The sequence below is a fragment of the Epinephelus moara genome, chromosome 4, assembly GCF_006386435.1.
Source record: "Epinephelus moara isolate mb chromosome 4, YSFRI_EMoa_1.0, whole genome shotgun sequence".
Taxonomy (NCBI): Eukaryota; Metazoa; Chordata; class Actinopteri; order Perciformes; family Serranidae; genus Epinephelus; species Epinephelus moara.
The window spans coordinates 30,814,726-30,837,789 of NC_065509.1; the positions used below are offsets into that span (position 1 = coordinate 30,814,726).

The 23,064-nt window shown below is 41.4% G+C and overlaps 1 protein-coding gene across 8 annotated transcripts in view; it reads right to left on the reverse strand.

Annotated features, from left to right (window-relative positions):
• LOC126388710 (ecto-NOX disulfide-thiol exchanger 2-like) overlaps nucleotides 1–23,064 on the reverse strand; it is a 271,116-nt gene that overhangs the window by 59,774 nt on the left and 188,278 nt on the right. For 7 of the 8 annotated variants that reach the window (XM_050041962.1, XM_050041957.1, XM_050041960.1 and 4 more), the window contains one exon: nucleotides 7,362–7,517. The exons of the other annotated variant lie outside the window; for it this stretch is intronic. In XM_050041962.1, the coding sequence (XP_049897919.1) occupies nucleotides 7,362–7,517 (156 nt within the window). The remainder of the gene's footprint in view (nucleotides 1–7,361; nucleotides 7,518–23,064) is intronic. 8 annotated transcript variants of the gene reach the window in all.

Here is a 23,064-nt window from a genome sequence, read left to right on the forward strand (position 1 = left end):
TGAGGACTGTTGGTTGGACAAAACAAGAAATTTTAGGACATCACTGTTGTCTCTGGGAAATTGCTTTGGGATTTTTATTTTTTTGTGCCGTTTGCTTTTGCAGTTTTTTGTAAAACAAACAACTGACTAATCAAGAAAATGAATGTTAGATGATTAAAAAGCCGCTCTAAACATATGGCACAGATTTTTATAACATTTTCTTTATCTCCTAACTGTTCTGTCTTCAAACCATTTTGCATTCAAAAGTACTTTTTACATCGTGCAGTATGAAATAATGATCCACCTCTCTACTACCTCATTACCCCTTTAGCTCTATCCTACAGGGATGAGACACTGCTTTAGTGACAGGGATGCTAAAACAATCCAAAACGCTTCATTTACAACTCATTTTACCTTTCTGAAGTGAAAGACTTTCTCTGCTGAAGAACTTGCTGTGACTAAAAACTTGCCAAACTGCTCATTTCCAGAAATATCACAGGAAATTTCACCTTCAGTGTGACAGAATTTTGGAGGCAACATGTTCCTATTCCATGAAATGATTATGCAGGCTTCTGTCTTATGTGTGGAAAATAACTGATAGGATATTCGATCCATCTATCAATTTTTCATTTTCTGCAAGTCCAGGTTGACTGCAGAGGCTCTCAGAAATCCTTCTCACCAGTCATGTCCTCTTGGCTCCTTGAGGGGGATCCTGAGGCATTTTCAGTCTGGCTGAGATATATAATCCCTATAGCATTTTCTGGGTTTGCCCCTGTGTCTCCTCCAAGACCCACGTGCCTGGAATACCTCCATTTCCATTCGTCCAGGAGGCATCCCTGGGAGATGAGCAATCCCTGCTCGATTCAATGCAAAGAAGCAGCAGTTTTACTCCAAGCTCCTCCTGGAAGACCAAGCTCCAGATCCTGTCCCTACGGATGAACCCCAACACTAAGATGGGAAACCAATTACAGCTGCTTGCAGCCTCAATCTCCGTTGTTTGGGGTAGATTGACTGGGGGGACATTTTGCCCTCGGGGTCAGCTCCCCTTTTCTGCACCAGTTCACCTGTATGGTTCTCATGCTCCGCCTTCACTTCACTTGTAAAGAGGAAAATAATCCCAACGGCTTCACATGTGGCTGTGAACCATCACAGTTCACGGTGGTGGTCGTGGTCCACTGGGGTCAATAGAAGTACATCAATGTCACAAAGCAGAGATAACCAAAGAGGGAGCTACTACAACTAAAGGTTCTGTTCATGTCAATTACACAGGATCCATAAAACACACCAGTCCATACAAGTCATTAAATTGATTCAGGTCTGGACCCTTTCATGGCAACAAATAGCTTAAGAGACGCTACAAGGAGTGGTATTGGCCTACTTGCAAATAGGATGACATTCACAGATGGCAGTAGTCGATGTTTTTCTGTTGTGTCACACTGACTTTGTGCAGACTAAAAAGCATCTTCCCTAAGACAATAGAAAATGCACTGGAACAAACAGACATCTTCCTTGGGACATCTTTGGGACAGACGTACAAAGTAAACTCACTACTGAAGCAACAGTGGACGCCACCTTTGGTTTCCCTGATAATGCTACACTGTGAACAACAAATCCGTGTTGACATCGGCAGGAGGAGAGCTAGTTAATGTTAGCTGTTAGCAGCTGGTGTCCAGAGCTAACAGCTAACAGAGGTTATGTAGAGTTAAATCATGATGCATTTAAGCTCTATTAAGTAAAATTGAGCACTGAGCAAAGGTAACTTATCGGGTACACAACACATAACAACACACAGCTCGGTGCACATATACATATCTGGGGGTCACATAATCATGGCTAAACCTCCCTCGATATCATGATGTGTTCAAATGTGATCCTGTAAAATTTAGTTGGGAGAATTTAAGTAAGTACAGTTGTGTGAAGGACAAATTTGTTTATGAATATAAAATAGACATGATTCAGTCATTATGATATGTTGTATATAATAAAAAGACTTTCGAAACAGTTTTTTAAAAAGATTTTTTTCATTTGGGGGCGACTGTGGCTCAGAGGCAGAGCGGGTCGTCTATTATCCACTCGGCTCCTCCAGCCCGCATGTCGAAGTATCCTTGGGCAAGATAATGAACCCTAAAATTTCCAAATAACCGTTCCACTGGTGTGTGAGAGTGTGAATGGTTACTGAGTAGCAGGTGGTGCGTGGAAGAACCATTGTCCTATTTTGGTCCGGGAGGCAAGCACCGTCTCCTCAGTTAAGACTTTCCTCTTTGATAAAGCTTATAGTTAGGGCTGGCTCAGGCTTGCCTTGGACCAGCCCCTAGTTAGGCTGACTTAGGCCTAGTCTGCCGGGGACCTTCTATGATACACTGAGCCCCTTCTCTCTCTCTCCTCAGTTTCTGAAAAGTTGGTTCTTCTTCCTCTTTGCTAACATTCACGTCCTATTACTGCATGTCACTAACTCTTCTCCGGAGCCTTTGTGCTCCACTGCCTCGCAGGTTCCCTGGAATCGCAGCTATGCCTCGATCGTGGGTCGTGGTTGTGCTGCTGCCGTGGTCCTGCCTGATGCCTCCTACCACTGCTATTATTCTAGTCATACCTCTACTATTATTATACACATATGATTAATATTTTCACATACATATACTATCATATATTAATATATACTTACAATATATGGTTCCACAATTACTGTTATTATTGTTGTTATCATTATTATCATTATTATTATTATATCATAACTAAAATTAATGTTATTGTAGCTATTATCATCACTGTCTGCCCTGCTCCTCTCTTCGTCTCTGTCTCTCTTTCTGTATCATTTTGTCATATGGATTATTGTAAATTTATTATGTTGTTCATCTATTGCACGTCTGTCCGTCCTAACAACAAAAACAAAATTCACAACCAAACATCGGTTGACTATCGGTGCATCCCTTCCAACAACACAACTTCCAGGGTCACAGAGGCAAACAATCCACCCACCCAGGTGGATGTTCTCTGAAGGCATTCCCCATTCCTGTTGGCTTAGGTGTACAAGAGCTGAGTCTTACAGAGTTGCTTGACTTTTATGAGAAGAATCAAGTCTTGGCAGTTTTCCTCAGATGTCTGCCTATTCAAAATACTTGGCTTAGAGATTAACTTCTTTAGTGTCACTGAAATAGGTGATGGGCAGGAAGATCTTAAGTAGAGATGGGGATCAAAAAAGCGAGTGAAGAGTAACTGGCGCACAGCACAAAGGCGGCAGAATGTTAAGGATGAAGATGAGAAAGGTGCGCAATTAAGTGTCCATGCATCACTGAGGACATGGCTTCAGATTTCGGGGCACAGATTATTTAAGACGTGGTATTAAGCCGTGATGAATTCATGCATGCATACCAGGCCATACACAACACAGAAAAAAAGTTGTGCTCATGTCAGAGTGATCGTGACAGGCTCTAAAGTTGTTGGGTAATTTCCTGACAGGCTGATCCTTCACACAGCCTTGGGCTTTATATGCACCCTCGCACAGTCTACCTTGTTCATTTTCCCATATAGACGACAAGCCAGACAGATTTTCCGAGGTGAAGTTAAACTTTTAATCAGCTTTTCCCTCTGCACAATGCTGTGACAGTGATAATTTATAATGAGCCATAATGCACACCCCTTACATCCAAGCACATCTGAAATTAAGCAATGAGCCACAAGAGGCTGTGGTTTAAAGCAGTTAAGGGGTCTTGTTAGGCACATCATGGAGCCTATAGGAGTGGTAAATAAATAAATAAATGGATAAGAGAATGCAAGAGTGTGTGTTTTGTTTTGTGAAAGAATTGTAAACTCCCAAATGCTCCTGCCGTGAGGAGCTTTTGTTTTAGTTCACCTTGAAGATGACTTGTTAGACTTGTTTGAATAAAGTCCCCAGGCAGAAACTTTTCTGCAGGAAATCTGAAAAAGCAAAAGGCGGGATCAATCAAAAGCACCCCCTACTATTTCTTTTCTAACTCCGTATAATTGAAAGGTGGAGGTGAGATAAAAATAAACAACAGCTTGTGCTGCGCATCCCGAGTCAGATTATACAAAGTGACTTGCCCTGAAAGTTTGTTGGGTGAATGTAAATGCAGTTCATGGTGATCAGGTTAATCGTTGGGCAGGACAACACAGATCAACAACACACTGTTGATTGATGTTAGAACACAAAGTCAGAACAACAGTTTAATAAAATTCTTGGCTCTGAAAAATGTAACAAAAGCAAAATCTCAAGTGTTCCCAGAGATGACAAATCCAAACAAATATACAAGCAGACGTCTGCCATAACCACACTCATTTGTCACTCCACCTTTTTTTTTGGCATCCAACAAAAATACAGCAGATCTTTTGGGCAAAGTTGTGAAGTGTTGGCTGTATTTCAAGTTAAAATGCCCAAAGTTCACCGGTTACAGCTGGTTTTTCTTGTCTTCTATGATAGCACAGTGGACATCTTTGGGTTTTAAAGGTCAAGTGTGTAGAATTTTGGGGGTGTATAATATTTATAACTACATTTTTATTTCTTACTTTAACCTTTATTCAACCAGGAAGTCCCATTGAGATTGACAATCTCGTTTACAAGAGAGACCTGGCCGAGGTAGCAGCCAATCAAAACACATTTAAAATGCAACAAATACAACATATAATACAAAAATCCACTATAAAACAACAACTATTCAAACATGGTGGCCTCTCAAGAAAAACAAGCACATGTCTCTGTCACCACATTCTTTATGACGGCCTGAAATTCATTAATGGATATAAGTTTATTAGTTAATAATCACCTGAAACTAAAATGTATGAGTACTTCAAGTTGTTTCTATCATTGCTAGATGCCACCAAGTCCTACACACTGGACCTTTAAACTGTTTGATATGACAAAACAAAGCGATTGGAAGATGTCACCCTGTGCCCTGGGAAATTGTTTTTTCCCATCAGTTTCTGACATTTTATGTATCCTCTTATTAAATGCTTAATTAAGAAAGTAATCAGCAGATTAATCACTAATGAAAATAACCATTAGATGTAGCTCTAATAATATCATGTGACCTAAATAACATACTCAGAGTCAAGAGAAAACAACTAAAGCATTTCCATGACAACTGAGAAACTTCATCTGCTTAGTGAAAACAATCACTGCATCTGAAATCACATATTATGCACTACATACCCAATACGAGTACTATCATTCAACATACGTATGTGTAAATAAATGGGAGTATGTATTGTTTCAGACAAACTGAGCTGTAATTACCATGTCACTTCCTGAGAGCCTCCTTGCCGGTTGGAGATGCATAACCATGGTAACTGGTACCAACCTCAGCTCTAGTGCTAATTCAAAAATAAGTCTGAAAATGTATTAGGCCTAGCAAAGTGAAATCTTACACTTATATCTAAATTGAAGTGATATAGCCATTACACAGTGGTCTTGGTTCCTGTCTGTTATGGGCACTGTCGTCTACCGCACTGTGTTGTGGGATATTTCTGCCAGTGTAGTGTCCAGTGTTCACATACTGAGTATTTCTCTGGAAATAGTATGAAATTCACGCAGTCTGTTAGAACTGAAGTAGCCTCTTGGATGAGAGGTGAAACGTCTTCAAGATGCTCAAGCAAGTCCAGTTGCCTACGATATAGCTCTTAAGATTACCACGACCTGGATGACTGAGAATCTTCACCAACATCTTCAAGCACTTTTGGTTTCATTCTAAGGTTTGGACATATTTCCATAGCACTGAAATCTTACAAAACAACAACTACATAGGACCTTGTTGAGAATGTGTTTTTTGGGCAATGTATTGGCGAGAATCTGGCTGTACCATTAAGTATCATGATACAGGAGTAACAATTCAATATACCATGATACTGTATACTGCGATACTGTAAGCAAGGGAATATATTACAGTTTTTTTAATATCAAATTTTCGGAGCTAGCGGTGCGCCCTTTTTGACATTATGGGCTCTAGTTTCGCAGACTGGGCGAGGCGGGGGAGCAGCGCACCTGCGCTTCGCCAACTGGGTGTGGCCAGGCGGATTTTGCAAGTTTGGCACACCGTGCGCCTGGCGCAGCTACTCCTCTTTCCCACCTCCGTCCCTCCTACCTACGCAAGTTGGAAAGAGGGAGGAGAGAAGGCGTGGAGTGGGTTTTACACACATCACACCAATCAAATGAGCCCCTCTCCTCGCCCTTAAATGCGCCGCGCGAAGGCGTAATGAGAGTTTACTCAATTCGCCATGGCAGAAGAGAGCAGCAGCGTCAGACGGCCAAACTTCTCCCAGGAGGAAACTGATGTTTTGGTCCGGGAGGTCCAAGCTCGCAGTGTCCGAATATACGGAACTGCGAGCAGACCTCCACGGGCTGATGATGCAAAGGTAGCCTGGGAGGAGGTCACCACAATTGTAAATCAATGTTGCGTTTCTCTCGTGCGCGCGCGCTCTCTCTTTCTCTCTCGCAGTCTCACTCTGTTTCTTTTCTTTTGACTTTTCTAAGATGACAGATGCTGAATATATACTCCCTATCTGATGCTGTGGCTGTTTGTGGTTGGCTGAGAGGGATGTGAACTCATTAGTTTGCAGCTGTGTTAATCAAATCAGGTTGGGTTTCCATTACGCGTGCCAAACGTGCCAAACGGTGCCAATCCCCTTTGATCTGACATCAGATGTGACGGGACAGTCGATATAGAGATACATTTATGTGCTGATTGCAGATAGTTGCATTGAATAGTGGTTTTTTGGGTATTTATTGCATCGTTAATGTGCCTGATATTCTGGAAACCTGCCTGTGAGGTTTTGGTGACGTGTGCGCACTGTCCGCCGGTCAGCCAAACTTCGGCTTACACCGGCTGCGCTCCGCCTGCGCTGACAGTAGACCTGGTTTCAGCTGGCGAGCTTTTAGCGCACCTTCAGCGAAGCCTTTTGGCACGAAACTGTCACTGCGCCAAGCTGGATCTGTCGACACCTCCCCCTGCTGCGCCGCTACACCCATCTCAGTGCACCTCGGTCTGCCAAACTACCAAACTGAGCGCGCCTCGGAGTGCGCTGCTCGAAACTAGAGCCCTATGACTCTATGCCTGTTTCATTGGCCTGTGTTCTTTGTGTTTATGCTAGCGATATATTGTTACATTGGAATGGAAAAGTCAAATGGCTGACGACAGATTAGGCTAAGACTATTTAGTGAGAGGGGGTTAAACACAACACAACATGAACCACGACCTGCCTCTCTGCATGTAAACTATTAGCTATAAACCAATGCAGTGTTTTTTAGAATATTTTTTTAGTCAAGAAGTTGTCCTCGAAAAATTAGTTGCCTTTTATTGCAGTGTGACTTTTTTGCATGATGATGGTAAAGGTGGGATCAGAGGGTGCAGGATTAGCATGACATCATGACTTACTGGGGTTGGGGGGAAACAGGGTGCAGCTCTTGCAGTGGATTATCTCCTTGATAACTGGCACATCCTGTGAGAGGGGTGCGGGCACCATACCCAGGCCGGGCATCATGGGGTTCAGGGGGGTAATTCCAGCCATCATACCGAGGCTTGGGTCAAAATCTGAAAGCAGGAGAGAAATCCGAATAAGATAATGCAGCTGTTCCTTTCTGGTAAAGAAGAGAGCACCCACACACTAACAGTCAAACACAGACTTTGGTCGAGTATCACTTCAGCCCGCACTAAATCTTTTAAGTTCCATTCCACGTCGTGTATTTATTTCTTGCAAGATTCTTCTGTCAACAGCGGTGACACACAAGCGGCCTACACATAATGGAATACACAGCCATTCATGAATAAATCATCTCGTAAACAACATGCATACTTCAAGAAGTTTTTACTGAGTCACTCTCTCTGTCACTCCCGCTGCTTGAGTGATGACCTTATAGATAATGTACACAGTTGAGTCTAAAGCCTGCGTCACAGAGAAGCTTATATTTACAATATTGATTTACGCTGCACCTGGGAAAACATGCGCACACATACACACACACACGCATTGGCATCCACAGCCACCACATGTGCTTTAATGTGCACACACATCCTGTATGGAGCTTTTTGAAATGGAAATGATGCTGCCCTCCAGTTTGTGCCTCAACATCACCTGCAGAGGATTTGTAGTTGACAATTATGCCGCAGGGTGTGTAATGTTTACGCACCTGAGTGTGTGCATGCAGCAGGCACGGCTCGCTAAAACAAATCCTTCACTGGAGATTATACACACACTGTAATATACTACATGTAGCAGAATTAATCTGAACCACTGGGGGGGAAAAACTATTTTACAGAAGGTGCTATTTGCTGACTGTAAGACACAGTTGAGTAATGAAATGCTCAAATAAACAAGTAACACCATGACAAGCAGAATCTGAAACACAACAGCTCAGCCATAAATTCTACCCGAAGAGAGACATGAATGCTCAGTTTTGACTGACACTGTCAGAGATGTTTCAATTTAACTATGCTTCTTACTGGGGTTGTGTTGGGCAAAATATGCCTCTCAATATAAGTACAACCCAACTACTAACTATGACCACAGTAATAAACATATAGATCAATTAACACGTCAGAAAATTTAAATCAGAACCATTACAAGCCTAAAAAACTTCAAACATTTCTGGGTCCCATTAGGGACTGTTCATTATTTATGAGCAGGGGTTGGGGTGCAAAACAAGGGAAGTTTAGGGGAGGGGCATACAACTTTTAAATGGTTGTATTTTATATTTAATTACATTATTTTGTTTTCAAAATATGTGTTTTACCGCTGTATGGTGACAAAAAGGGTTTAACAATACACATATTTAAGTATTGAAGCATTCGGTACACATTACAAACTGAATGAGACACGCTGGGAGGTACGCTACAGTAAGCTAGCTCGTTGCAATATAGTTAATAACGCTATAACCAGACCAGAAATAGAAGATCTTCCAATAACCTATAGGTCTGGCAATTGGAGGACTTTGGTTTTGCTGTGATTTATGAGATTGATGGGGAGAGAAAGGCGGATAAAAAAACGACGGTATGTCACATCGGCTACATGATAGTAGGTTACATTGGTGGGAATACTTGAAACATGTCAGCTCATTTAAGCTGACATCACCCCAGTGTGTCAATCAGTGGAACTAGACGACAACAGGGAGCATCACAAGCTACAAGCTAATGTTATCCCTGCAGCATTGCGACAGCCATTCAACAGATACAAACAAAGCAAAAGAAATAACTGCAGGGTTTGGTAACGATACATTTATTGCCACAGATATGAGACCATACTATGTAATGGAAAACGCAGGCTTTACAAACATGCTTAGTGTAATTGAGACCCGTTTCAATTTTCCTTCAGGAGCCCATTTCAGCCAGACTGTAATTACTCCTTTGTACAAATAAACAAAAGCCCAAATTATGATGTTAGTTTAAAAACATGTACAATTGTATTGTGCAATTACAATGTTGTTTGTAATTGCTTAAAACAATATTAGATTTTATACTGTTTTTGTTTTAAATGCTGCAAAGAAGACACCACAGAAAATGGGTTACTCAGGTGTGGCTCCATCATTGTTCAAAGTCAAAAAACATCATACTTTGTGATGTTAGTTTTAAAATTAAACATTTTAAAAGTCAATGAAATTTCTCTGGCATTTCTTTTTTGCTCTATTGAAAACTTACCAAACCACGACACCACTGTGTCACATTAAATCGAACTGTTAATTTTGTGATCTGTTACACCCCTCATGATGGGACGCACTACACTTGGTATCTCCATCCTTCACCCTCCATAACCTTATTGGACATTACGCCCCACCTTAACTGCCTACTGGATGCACGATGGTAGTAAATCCCTGTGCTATGTCTCAAATCGCGTACTTCTGTACTTACACTTAATATTTTGAGTGCATAAGTGCGTTCACACTGAGAAGTATGGAAAAATGCAGTGCACTGTGAGTACCCGGATGGTGCACTCAAAACGGTCAAGAAGTTGAGTGTTGAACTATGGACACTCCTCGCCCTCAATGGTCGCCATCTTGGCTACGTAGCGGAAGGGGAGGGACCACTTTTCAAACTGGAAATGGCGGATGAGGACTGTGCGACTGTGAACGTCACTGCATTGTATTCACATGTTTTTTGCACTAAGCACCACTATAATGTTGTCAGGTATCAGCCAGCAGTATGTTTATTGGGTTAATTTAGCAGTCTGTAATGACTTGGTACCGCGAACGATAACGCAAATGCTAATGCTAGTTTGCTAACTAGCTAACAGCTGCACATGTTGACGTTGTGGGCAAATGGTGGCGGTAATGCTCCACTGGCAGGTTACAATTAGGCATTAAAAGAAGAAGAAGAGATCGAAATTTGTGGTCGTCATTTCCGGTGAGTGCACAACTGCCGTGTTTGGTTTGAGACAACACTACTGTGCCGAAATTCGCGCACTACACCAATGAGTACATAGTGCACATAGTATACTACATAGAAGTATACTAACGGAAGTATGTGATTTGAGACACACCACAGGACTTTGTTTGCAAGTAACTTTCGAACATCAGAGGGTACATTTGTAAAATGTAACAATGGCCAGTGTGCCAAGTTACTGCTGTTATTGTTGGTTGTAGCTCCACATTCCCTTAATCAGAACTGATCTAGGAAAAATGTCATTCTCTCACAGTGCACCTTATACATGGAATAATTTGCAACAGACCTTAAACTGGGACTCTCTCCCACCATTATGGCTTTTGAAGTGCTTTATTTCAGATCTCATTTTGACTGATGTAAATGCTTTTCACTATACATCTACTCCATAGCATGTTAATTCTTCTGAATTTTAACTTTCAGCTGTAAAACATCTTTAATATTGTTTGTTGCCTTGTATGATTTAATTTCTATTTGAACATGTTTGCATATTGGTTATCTGTTTATTCTACCGTATTTTAGGTTGCTTACTGATTGTTTTTTTATGTAGTTGTTCACGTTCTGCATCAGTGAAAATGAGGGTCTCCTTCAATTGATTCCCTGAGTCTTAAATAATGGTTAAATTCTGGCCGCTGCTGTAATGTTGTGTATGTTATGCTTTATTTAGGAAAACAGTCATTGCACATGTAGCTGATGCTGGCTGCGATGTGTATGTAATGTGTAGGCTTATTAAGTGTTGGTTTTATGTGGTAGGACAGGTGGCTGCCATGCACCCATACTCTGCAGAAGCACACACGCAGCTTGTGTGATGATGTGATTTGTCAGGAGGATTTGCATTAGAAATCAGCTGTTTGTTTTGATGATAACTTTCACCTCCTCTGTGCCGTTTGCTAGATGCATTGGCTCTGTTACCCTACTATCTACCTTTGGTGTGAATATAGAAAAAACAGTTATTTATAGTGAAAGGAGGGCCATGGTTTTTTCCCTTAGTCACTCAGGGAGACTCAAGGAAAAATATTTATTAATTCATAGAGGGTGAAGATAAAAAAAAAGTTACACTCCAGCCACCCTCTGTCCTCTGATAAGTAACGAACAGTCCCTTACAATTCTGACTTCTATAATCTTCAAGAGCAATAAATCCAGTAAAGGAGAAATCATATTTACTGTTCTACAGTATACACCATTAACTGGAAATAGATACTACATTTCCTTCTACGTGATTTCCTCTAAATCTACTGTGGCAAAGAAAATGGATGGATTAAATGACACTCAGTGAAGGAGAATAAAGAAATATGCACATTACAGAGGACTCAGAATAGGTCCCTGGAGCCAGGAGGGTGTAATAAAGACGTTAGACTGATAAAACTGGCTGAAGGACAAAAATGAGGAAAGAGAAACAAAGGCCAGATAGAGAAAGGAAAACACAGTAAAATGACATTAAAAGGGAAATATATGGAATATATGTCTGCTGATGACCTCACCATCAGCCTCTCACCAGATGTCCGAGTGAGAGGGAACAGATGATAAGAGGGACCCTGGTTGCCAGGCAATTAATGGCTTCTTCTGCATGTTAGGGTGAAGGAGAAGAAGACGTGTAGTGGGAGGGAAGATAACCAAGGATGGATGGAAGATGAGAGGCTGGTGCAACAACCAACGTGAATGCCAAACACTTTACAAAGAAAGGGACTGAGAAAACAAAACCCAGCGCACACCAAGACTGAATTCAGCGTTGTGGGAGGTTGTAGAAGAAGAAAACACGCTAAAAATATCTTGGAAATTATATTTCTCGAAATCATATTGAATTTTTCTGCCGAGCCAATGCTCAACTGTTCCAGCGGTAAAATTAGGAGACATGCTTATGAGTTCACATGTCGTCTCTTGATGCAGACGCAAACTAGATTTCGGCTCGCATGGAGGAAACGATCTGGTTACATCAGGGCATGGCTGGTGCAATTTCACTGCAGTGCTGCTCATGTTCCCTCTGGAGCGTGTGGTGGTGTGTGTGCGCCTATGTATTTATCCTCATCCATTAAGAGCCTGAGACCCGAAGCATGTAGCAGGGCGTTGTGTAATAAAGGAGATTATTTACTTCTTCCTAAGGATTTCCAGCTTCAGCAGACTTCTCTCATCTCCACTTTTAACAACGTAGCTCGAGGACATGTTTCATCACTAACATACCATTATTTCCTCCCTCCTGCAGTGCTGCTCATTACAATGTGTGCTGTAAGTAGACACAGATGAACATGCAGACGGGTGCACTTCATCCACTGTACGTGTTTATGCAGTTTTCTAAGGGATTTGTTATTATGGTTCAGATATACATTTATTTTATGATGTTTACATTTAAAAAAGCATCACATGGGTGGATTTGACTGTTTTGCCTGCGAGTGTGAATGGCCATCCTGTAGTTTTTTTTAGAGTTTAGGGGCCTGACGGAAAAAAGAAACACTTTCCCATCATTTTCTGCCCATCACAGCTGCAGCTTTAAGAGGATAAACTCTCCAACTTACGGATGTCCTGAAGTACAAAACTCCAGAAAAACAGTTTTCCACAAGCGACACCATGCGATTAAATTTTAGCAGCACCATCACAACAGCCAGTCGCCCTGATAAAGTCAAACAGATATGATGCATCCTGTCTTTATCACTTGTATATATGCAAAGGACTTAAAAGGACCAGCTTGTAATGCGGAATTTATACTTCTGCATTGAATCGATGTAGGCTCTGCATCGACATGGAGCCTATGCTGTAGCCTGACATGCACCTCCCCAGAAATGTCACTACATGTCATTGCGACGCAGACCTATTTTTGTCAGCTGAAACCATTTCCCTCCCTCTTTTATTTACGTTTATTTCACAGATAAGAAATGCCGCACAACTATAGATCCCACTAAATCCCCTTACAAATTAAAATCTTACAGGCTGCAGATTCTCCACAAGAGGGAGCACTGCAGACCATCTCCACAAATGCCAACCAGCGCTGAAAGCAATGACAGCTACACTTTGGACCTGATGTTGCCAAGTAGAGGCAAAGAATTAACAACTGGTGCAATTTCATCAAACAAGCGAGCCTAATTGTTCATTCTTTGTAGAAATAGTCAGCTGTCTATTTTGTGGAACGCACTGGGTGAAGAAATCAAATGTCATCAATGTAAAGCACACTGAGGGTGATACTGTTGTCAGTATTCTAAATTCGTATTTGTTTCATGCACGGGGTAATATTGGTTATTAAGAAGTGCAGTGATGTAAACGTGAGGTTGATCGATGGTGAGGAGAGTGTATTTATGTAATAGTTTGATTAGTGATGGATGAGTATAGTTTGGGATTGTGGGCAGACACTAGACAAGCCTGTTAGTTCTTCCTACTCCTTCTCAGACATGAAATGCTCATTTATTTTCTCAGTGCAAGTCTGTTCATTAGTTATTGTTTGTCTCGGTTTTGTAAGGTATTTTTCTATAATATGTTCTATTTTATTTTATTTTTTTAAATGCTCAAAATAAATAAACCAAATTAAATCAAGTCTGGAGCTACCTGGTCCACCAAAACACAACAGATGCAGAGATGATTTCAGCGACGCCGAAGTTCACAGTTCATTTTCTTTTCTGGCTTTCTTTTGGCTTCTGCATCCAAAATGCCAAAGAGAAAATGGTTAAAATGAACCAGAAATGAGTTACAAAAAGTTGGTGAAGCAGCGGCTTGTTTTTGTACACCAAAAACAAACTCCCATCATAAATAAGACAAATAACATCTGTTGAAAGTGTTAACAAACAGCTTATTTTATAATCTTGCTTTGAGTTAATTACAGCTTTTTCTACCATCATGGCTACTGTTTGATATTTCTTTTCTTTTTCTTAAACCTGTCTCAGTGGTTTAGGATTTTTACCACTATCAACTTGTTTTAATTAGGAGTACTATCCTTCTTAAAAAAATCTCCTTGGTATTTTATTATTTTATTGTTGTTTATTTTGCTGTTTGTGTCTCCTGTTCTTAAATACTTGTGTTATTAATTTGTTTTTCTTGTTAAGCACTTTAAGCAGCAGTTTATGTTACGAAAGGTGCTATATAAATCAAGTATATTATTATCGTAATTACTATATTCACTGTAAAGGCAATGTTCTAGATTTTAAGCTGAGCTGGGTCATTTGTTGTCACATACTATTTTTATAATAGTATAAACCACAATCACAGTGAAAATGTCATAGCAAAGAAAAAAATAGAGAAATAAAAAATCTTAACATTAAAGCCAGGCCCTTGTCACACAGCAGCATTACAGGACATCAATAAGATTTTGAAATCAATCCTGAGTTACATTATTAGCAGATCATATGAAGGTGGGTGTGAATGAGGTTAATAAGCATTTGCTGCTACAGAGCACCGAGTTCCACTTTCATAACAAATATAAAAGGACATGCAGTCAGGCAGCTCCATTCACCATCCACTAATCTGTAATGCTACAGGGACGAGTGGGTGAGTGGGTCATCAGGGCACCTACATCACAGTGGTTTTATCTAATACTAGCACAAAAGGCTTCAAAGAGTGTTAGAGCCACACAGAACCACTGTCCTCCACAACTGTTTCACACCAGCTGCAAACTGAAGTCGTACCTTCACACAGCTCCCAACATGACTAACATTCTGTATTTACTCGAACAGCTACTGGGCGGAAAATCTCTCCATTACATCTACTGTATATGAATCAGTAACTATTGCAATATCTGACTCGTCAGTTTGATGTGAGACAAATTTAAGAGAAATCTGGCAGTAAGGTGAAACTGAGTCTAATCAAAGTTCAGAAAGTGAACAGTAAGACTAATGAGCTTTATTATCGAAGTCTTATGTGATCATGAACTGAGCATCTTTGGATTTTGGATTGACAAAACAAGACAAACAATTCATCATTAATAAATAATGTATACAGTTGTAATTTGCAGCCCTACTTCTCAGATTAAGACTTAACACACCGTACAAAATGTGTTGAACTTACAAAGTATGATAAATTCTTAAAGATTATACTGTTCAACAGTGTATAAATTAGTGAGTATTAGTCCCACCTGCACCTGCTACAACATTCAACATTTCCAAAGGTGCCATTCTGCAAAATAAGCACTTCTACTTTGGATACTTCAATAGCATTTAGCTGACAATAACACTTTGAAGGCAGGACTTTAAGGCCCTGTACCCATGCCCTTTGCGCCTTCAGATCCATTGTTGTCAATGTAGATGTGCGGTACGCATGCTTAAAAGTGAGAACAATGCCATCTTGACATGCAAGCGTTCCCAAATGTAATCCAGGATGCAACTGCTGCAACAAAGTTCAACTTTTGGAGCGTAGCAAAGCATACCACACATCATATGACAAGGGACAACCAATCACAGTGAAAAGGTATCTTCCCTTTCCGCCGTGAATATCGGGTCTACGATAAATATGGAGAGGAAAAAGGTCAGCCCTGGACCTGGGACTTCGGGTAAGTCAGTTATGATTTGATACAGGCACAGGCACAACTCGCCTCTGCGCCCTTGAATGTTGGCACACAGTAGGCACAAGAGTAGTAACCAGCACCCGACCTCGCATTTTCCAGGTGGTTAAAGACGTGGCATGTGTCTGGGCCTGACTTGCTGAGAGTATATTTTTGGTGTGGAGTTATTCCTTTCACTTAAGTTAATGATCTTCCACTGCTGGCTAGGGTGGCTGAGAAACAGTGGAAGGTTAGAACAAAATATACACTGTATGTCTGAAGCTATGGATTCAGACACAAATAATAGTGCGCTAAAAACGTAGAGATATCTCCCCTTTCTTTCATAACTATCAGTTCTAAGATAAATACAGAGAAGTTGATCATTTCAGGGCAGGGTTACCCCGAGCTTTACATCTGTCCCACAGACATTTTAGGCCTTTTACACACAATAGGCACAAGAGTGGCACCCTGCGCCCATTTTCCAGGTGGTTAAAGACGTGGCATGTGTCTGGGCCTTACTTGCTAAGAGTATATTTTTGGTGTGGAGTTATTCCTTAATGATCTTCCACCACTGGCTAGTGTGGCAAAGAAACAGTAGAAGGTTAGAAATAAATATACACTGCACATCTGGACCTATGGATTCAGGCACAGACAGTAGAGCGCCAAAAACCAATCGTCCAGTCACAGAGGGTAGATATCTTTCCTTTGTCTGTAAATGTCAGTCCTAAGATAAATACAGAGAAGAAGTTCAGGCACGAGCGCAGCACCCAGCGCCCAACCTCACATTTTCAAAGACGGTTAAAGACATGGCATATGTCCAGGCCTTACTTGCTAAGAGTATATTTTAGGCATTTCAGGACCATTTTAGGCCTTTTACACATTTAAATAACAGCGCCTATAAGGAGATCAGCTCCGAGCTTGGGACTTAAGGTAAGTCAGCTACGATATGGTACTGTTTATGATCGTTCTGTCGGGCACAACCTGTCCCTGCGCCCTTGAAAGTTGGCACACAGTAGGCACAAAAGCAGCACCCAGCGCACAACCTTACATTTTCCAGGTGGTTAAAGACGTGGCATGTGTCCTGGCCTTACTTGCTAAGAGAATATTTTTGGTGTGGAATTATTCCTTAATGATCTTCCACCACTGGCTAGTGTGGCTAAGAAACAGTGGAGGGTCAGAAATAAATACACACTGTACGTCTGAAGCTATTGATTCAAGCGCAAAAAAATAGTTCACCAAAAAAATATTCAGAATGAATTCAATTTAGTTTTAATAAATGACGAGGCATTCTGCCTTGAATACCTAAGGACTGTGGGAGTAGGTATTATCAACTAACAATGGGATGATGCTTAACTGTGATTTAAAACAGTGAAGGGTAGCACACACTAAATAATGAGAACATGATTGAACAGAGAATAGTTCTATGAGACAATTACTTATGTTTATTCAACCAGCAAACTAGATGGATGGTAATTTAGAGACCAGCCTGGGATGGATTAGATAACGGGAGCCGGCTGATGAAGGGGAGCTTTGACAATTGTGCAAATGGGCATGGATGAATCCAGCCGCAAAGCACCTGAGAGGAGAGCTGTAATTATTAGTCGATCGACAGGAAATTAATCAGCAACACTTTTCAGAATCAGTTAAACATTTAAGTCATAATTTAGGCAAATTCAGTGATTCCAGCTTCTCAGTTATGAATATTTGGTGGTTTTCTTTGTCTTTTGTGACAGTAAAGTGAATATTTTTAGGTTTGGGACTGTTTTATTGAATAAAACAAGCAATTCAAACATGGATCCTTGAACTCTGGAAAGCTGTGATGGGCATTTTTTGGTATTTTCTGGCATTTCACGCACTAAAAATTGAGAAATAATCAGCAAACTTATTGAAAATGAAAATAATCATTAGTTGCATCCCAAAAAGAAACAACAACAACAACAAACGAAAAACTCTACTTTTGACATTTTATATTATGCATTTAATTTGAATATTAAAGTGCTTTCTTTGAAATCAACAGTATGTTCAGGTAATAAATGATGCATATTAAACAGTGCAGCTGAGATAAAGCATGCACTACAAGCCGATCTGTTGTGCACTCAATGAGAGCGAATGGAAGCGTAGGTCTCTTTGACTCAGGAGAAACTTCACAGAGAGATTTAGAGAGCACAAGTGTCCTCTCGAAGAAGAACAACAAAAGAAACCTGGGGCTGGGTCCACCCACACATGGCCACACATCTGTCTGATCCTTTTTACCGCGCTTGTCGAAGAGCTTCAGTCTCTTCTCTCACTCATGTTCGAAAACTGAAAACTCACAAACATCTCCCTGCTAACACCCCTTCCTTGTACAGGAACATGCATGAGTGCACATGCACGCAGAGGGCTCTTCTCATTTCTCTCTATTTTGTGCCTCCTCGTCTCCCCTCTTCTCCGTCCTCCCGTCTGTGACCTGGAAATCGATCTCAGCGCGCCATCTTGAAGGATGTCTCAATTCCTTCAATGCATCTCGAGGAGTGAGGAGAGAGGAGGCTCGCTGACGGAGCTGTGAGCGAGGAATTCAGGGGTCTCTTTAACCGAAGAGAACAGTGACGAAAAAATCTGAAGGCTGTCCGTCATTTTGACAGATTAGAACACTGAGAGCGATCTACTGTAACTGTATGTCACACCCCTGTCCAGTTGACGGCTTGTGCATATTACTAAGCTATTGTCTAGTTGTGTCGTTGATCTCATGTGCCTGACATGGTAGGACTATATTACTACATGTCATTGCAAGATGTCACGCAGCTGACAGCAAAGATTTTTTTTATCATCGGTTCCTCAGTTTATCTTTTCTCTCCATGCCCTTATACACAGAGGTGTAGGGCTGCTGAGCACAAGGAAATGACGCTTCACCACGTTTGCTCTCCAAGTGAGGAAACAGAATATACACAGGTTGAATAACCTGGTTGTAATATATATATAATTTTCAGCGCTTGAAGATCCTATCAGCACTGGAGTATACGTAATGCAAGAAAGCCAATAAAAACATTTTTTTCTTTCTCAGTCTTTCGCTGCTAACTGTGAACTAGTAAAGATGAAAAGGCAGCAAAACATCCTTTAATCTTATAGTTATAGTTGAACATAAACATGTGCGTGCATGCGTGTGCATTTGTCATAGATGTGCTCCAGTTTTTAAAAAACAAGCACCACAGTACACTCCTGCTTACAAATGCATAATCTCTAAGCCTCTTCTCCATATTAATTATTAAATGATCATGAAAAGCTATTAAATATGTCTTATTATCAATAAAAAATGAAAATTAAACTGGCAGTTTACAATAGATTACGACGGAATTTTTACCACCCTGTCTGTCAATACGGGAAAGTCTAACACCCCCCCTTGTGAGGATGCACAGGTGTATCATTTGCGGAAGTCTTTTTGGCACCTTGCCTCCATCTATTCGTTTTTAACCGCTTATCCGAAGCTGGGGCGGGGGGGGGGGCGGCAGGCCGAGCAAAACATTACAGACGTCCCTCTCCCCAGCAACGCTTTCCAGCTCCTCCTGGGGGACCCCAAGGCGTTCCCAGGCCAGATGAGATACGTAATCCCTCCAGTGTATCCTGGGTCTACCCTGGGGTCTCCTACCAGTGGGACGTGCCTGGAACACCTCCAACGGGAGGCGCCCAGAAGGCATCCTGATCAGATGCCCAAACCACCTCAACTGACCCTTTCGACGCGAAGGAGCAGCAGCTCTACTCCGAGCTCCCTCCTGTGACGTATAAAAGAGCTGAACACAGCTGAAATATACTATTCAAACCCTGGTATGTGCAGGACTCAAATGAAAGCGTTTTTTTACGTATTCAGTTGTATTAGTTACTCACGATGATCCACACGTCGGGTTCTAAAGCACTAAAGTCTCATTTTGTGAAATCCCTGTTGCCTCATCTCCTCTCTCCTTGTGTCTCCTCCTTGCCTCCTCTGCTCGCACCCCAGGTGAAAGGGACTAATGCTGCAATCCACTGCAATCTGGAAGTCGATGACTCCAAGTCAGTATTCCCCAACCTCTGATCTAAGCACATCCCAGTGCATCTGCTCGGGAAAACATGGATGCCGGCAAAAAAATTTTGCTCCACGAGCATCTACAGAGGACCTACCTTAATTACAACAGCCTCATTAGCAAACAGATATAGGTGTATGAAATAAGCCAAATGTCCTGCTCACCTTTGCTCATTAAAATAAACACCTCAAAATTCTGCAAACAGGTGCTGAGCGTAATAGTGTGAACTACCACAGCCAGAGGAGACAGAAACACCCATACTCACAAAGATCAGCATCAAGCACAAATCAACTGACTGGAAATGGAAATGTCAGCTACACAGTTACAACACGTTTTCACACCACATAAAGCAAAATTTGATGACAACGGTTCACTCTATGTGCTGCTATGTTGATGTGACATCTGGTGTGCTGATTCAGAATTCTGGCTCACACTTGCATCGCACCTTTCTGTGTCAAAGGTTGTCATTTCCACGTTCCAAGAACAATGGCTTGCAGCATAAGACGTGAGCAAAGGAATCAAGGATGTACAAACTTAGCAATCAGAGGAGGAGAAAGTTAGCCCTGCTAAACTATTGTACAAATTCTCCTCTCCTCCACCTTCCATCTGATGTTAAACAATCTATTTCCTGGAGGTTTGTTCAAAGTAATTACATTTGGAGCTGCCCATCAATCAGGAGGTGCAGAGAGACTTTAAAAAAAGAAGAAGAAGAAAAAAAAAAACAACCTGACATTTGATTGTGTGAAGCTCCTGGCTATTAATGTCATCCTCCTCTCCCCTCCCCGTCTTTCTCCTCTCTGATTTCCAGGGTAAACGTCCCTTCTAGCAGTCAGTGGCGGGTGGGTGTGTGGGAGTGTGTGAGGGGGACATGGGCGGTTGCTGTGAGGCATGCTGGATAATATTCTCTAATGAGGCGAGCTAGCCACGCCACCTGGAACCCTACCAGTGGCTGAAATCTGCCTCTCTCAATCTCTGCCAAGCGTCCCCCTCTTTGCATTTTTATATGAACATCTCCGACTTCATTTCTCTTACAGGGACATTTCTCCAGCCTGCGGGACAGAATTTAAAAAAGCCCCTTCCTGTTTATGAAACTTATTCCATCTCCTTATTCCATTATATCTAAATAAGAATCTGCTTCCTTGCGTTGCCCTGCAAAAATCCGTCTCCTTTATCTGACACCTTCACAGTCAAATCTCCATAACAAATCTAGCCTTTAACAATATCTTGCCTACAATCTAATATAGCTGCCATGGATAGGAAGAACTGTCAGAAAGTCCCATTTCTGTAGCCCTATAACTACTGCTGTATCCCCCCCCCCAGACATACTGTATACCCACTCTGTCCGCCTACATGCAGCCAAAAACCTCTGGCATTGTACCAGTGCAGCTCCTGAGCAGTCAGCAGAAAGGGACACGGCATTCAGTCCAAGGATTGGAAAACGCTTACGGCAAAGGAATGTCTGTCAGCCAATGTATTTCCTGATGTTAATCCAGGTGAGCTAATGTGAGAAAATAAGAGGACCTTGATTCATATCTGGAAGGGGCGTCTTGTGCCCTCTAAATTCATATGAGGAGCACGGTTTAGATGGCTGGCAATGAAGCATGACACTAAGTTTTCATATATTCCACTGTGGGTTTGTGTGTGTGTGTTTGTCTACAGTGGTGGAGGGGTATGTGGCAACCGTGGGGAGAGGGATGAGGATGAGTGGGATGCAGCAGACAAAGGAGTGGTTGTTTATTCAGGGAACAGTCGTCTGTCCCTGGAGCCTGCTTATCTATTCTCCAGGGTGTTTGAGTTTGTGTGTGTGTGTGTGTGTGTGTGTGTGTGTGTGTGTGTATCCATGCATGAGAATGTGCATCTAAATTAATTATGGTAACCTTGCAAATACATGTTTTTAAAATGCTAAATATTCTCCTTATGGTAGAGGGTGTGTGTGGCTGTGCAGCATCTTTTCTTGGCTCCTCACATTTCACTTTGACCCACAATAGAAAACTAAAAAATGGCTAACAGACCCCATTTACCTGTAAATAAAGACATCTATTATCATTAGAGAAGTCTATTACAAAAGCCAAGATGTTGTGCAGGGACAGGGCTGCTGCTCAGTTATTGGTTAGGCAAAAACACACTTAACTTTCAAGGTCAGACAAATACAAAAAAAAGAAAGTCTGCCAACAGAAAAAAACAAACAATGCTACTTTTCACTAAGCTTGACTGAAAGGTGGTTTGGTGTTAAAGGCTCTGGGTGTTGTGTAGTCAAATTTAGGAGCTAGGATTGGACACAAGATTAAAGAGATTAAAAAAAAATACATTTCTGACTTCAATCAATTCTTCTCTGTCTTTAGGTGTCCAAAAACATTCAAATAAAACTATCTGGAAAAGGGAAAATCTCTTTTTGATAGAAGTGCTCACAACTCATATCCACACTGAGGCCATAACTTGTGATAAGGACTTTTTGAGCACTTCTCCTAAAGAAGTTACAAAGTGCTTTAAAAACAAAGGAGACACTGCTTCATTTTAAGGCGTCACAAGCCAAAAAGGTTGCTTTAGTCTTTTGATCAAAGCCAAATGTACCGCGGAACCGACAACATCCGCAGAAACAGTGATACAATTCATACTGTCGAGTGTCGTATAATAAAAACCACCCTGGGAGGTCTGTATTTTGACTGAAATATGGAGGAGAAACTCTATAGCTTCCCATCTGGTTCTGCTTATGGTCTGGACTTGCTAGAGAGAGAACTGATGATGAAGGTTGGGGAAATACATGGTGAGCCCTCCTGGAAAAGGATATACTCTCTCCGTCTCTGTCAGATGTCAGAGATGTAGAAACCAGATGTTGATTCTTGCCGTTACTGTTCCCAGTTCTGTTCTGTTCTCACAGTTCGACTGGGATTCCACTCACCACGATTTGGACGTGCTAACCGCAAGACATGACTTATCCACATAATGTTCCTGACATGAGACACATTTGGAACATCTGAAGATTTTGCTTGTCCTCATGGTTTGGATAAGCATTAGTCAAAGGGATAAATGTAGTCAGTGATGCTCACGCAAAAGAAACTAGATCCACAATGTTTAAAGAGACAGTTCAACCTTAAATTAAAAACATATTTTTCCTCTTACCTGTAGTGCAATTTATCAGTCTAGATTAGTGGTTCCCAACTAGAGTGTCGTGGTCCTAAAGTAGGTTGTGGGCCTGTTCTGAATGGACCGCAAGTGACTT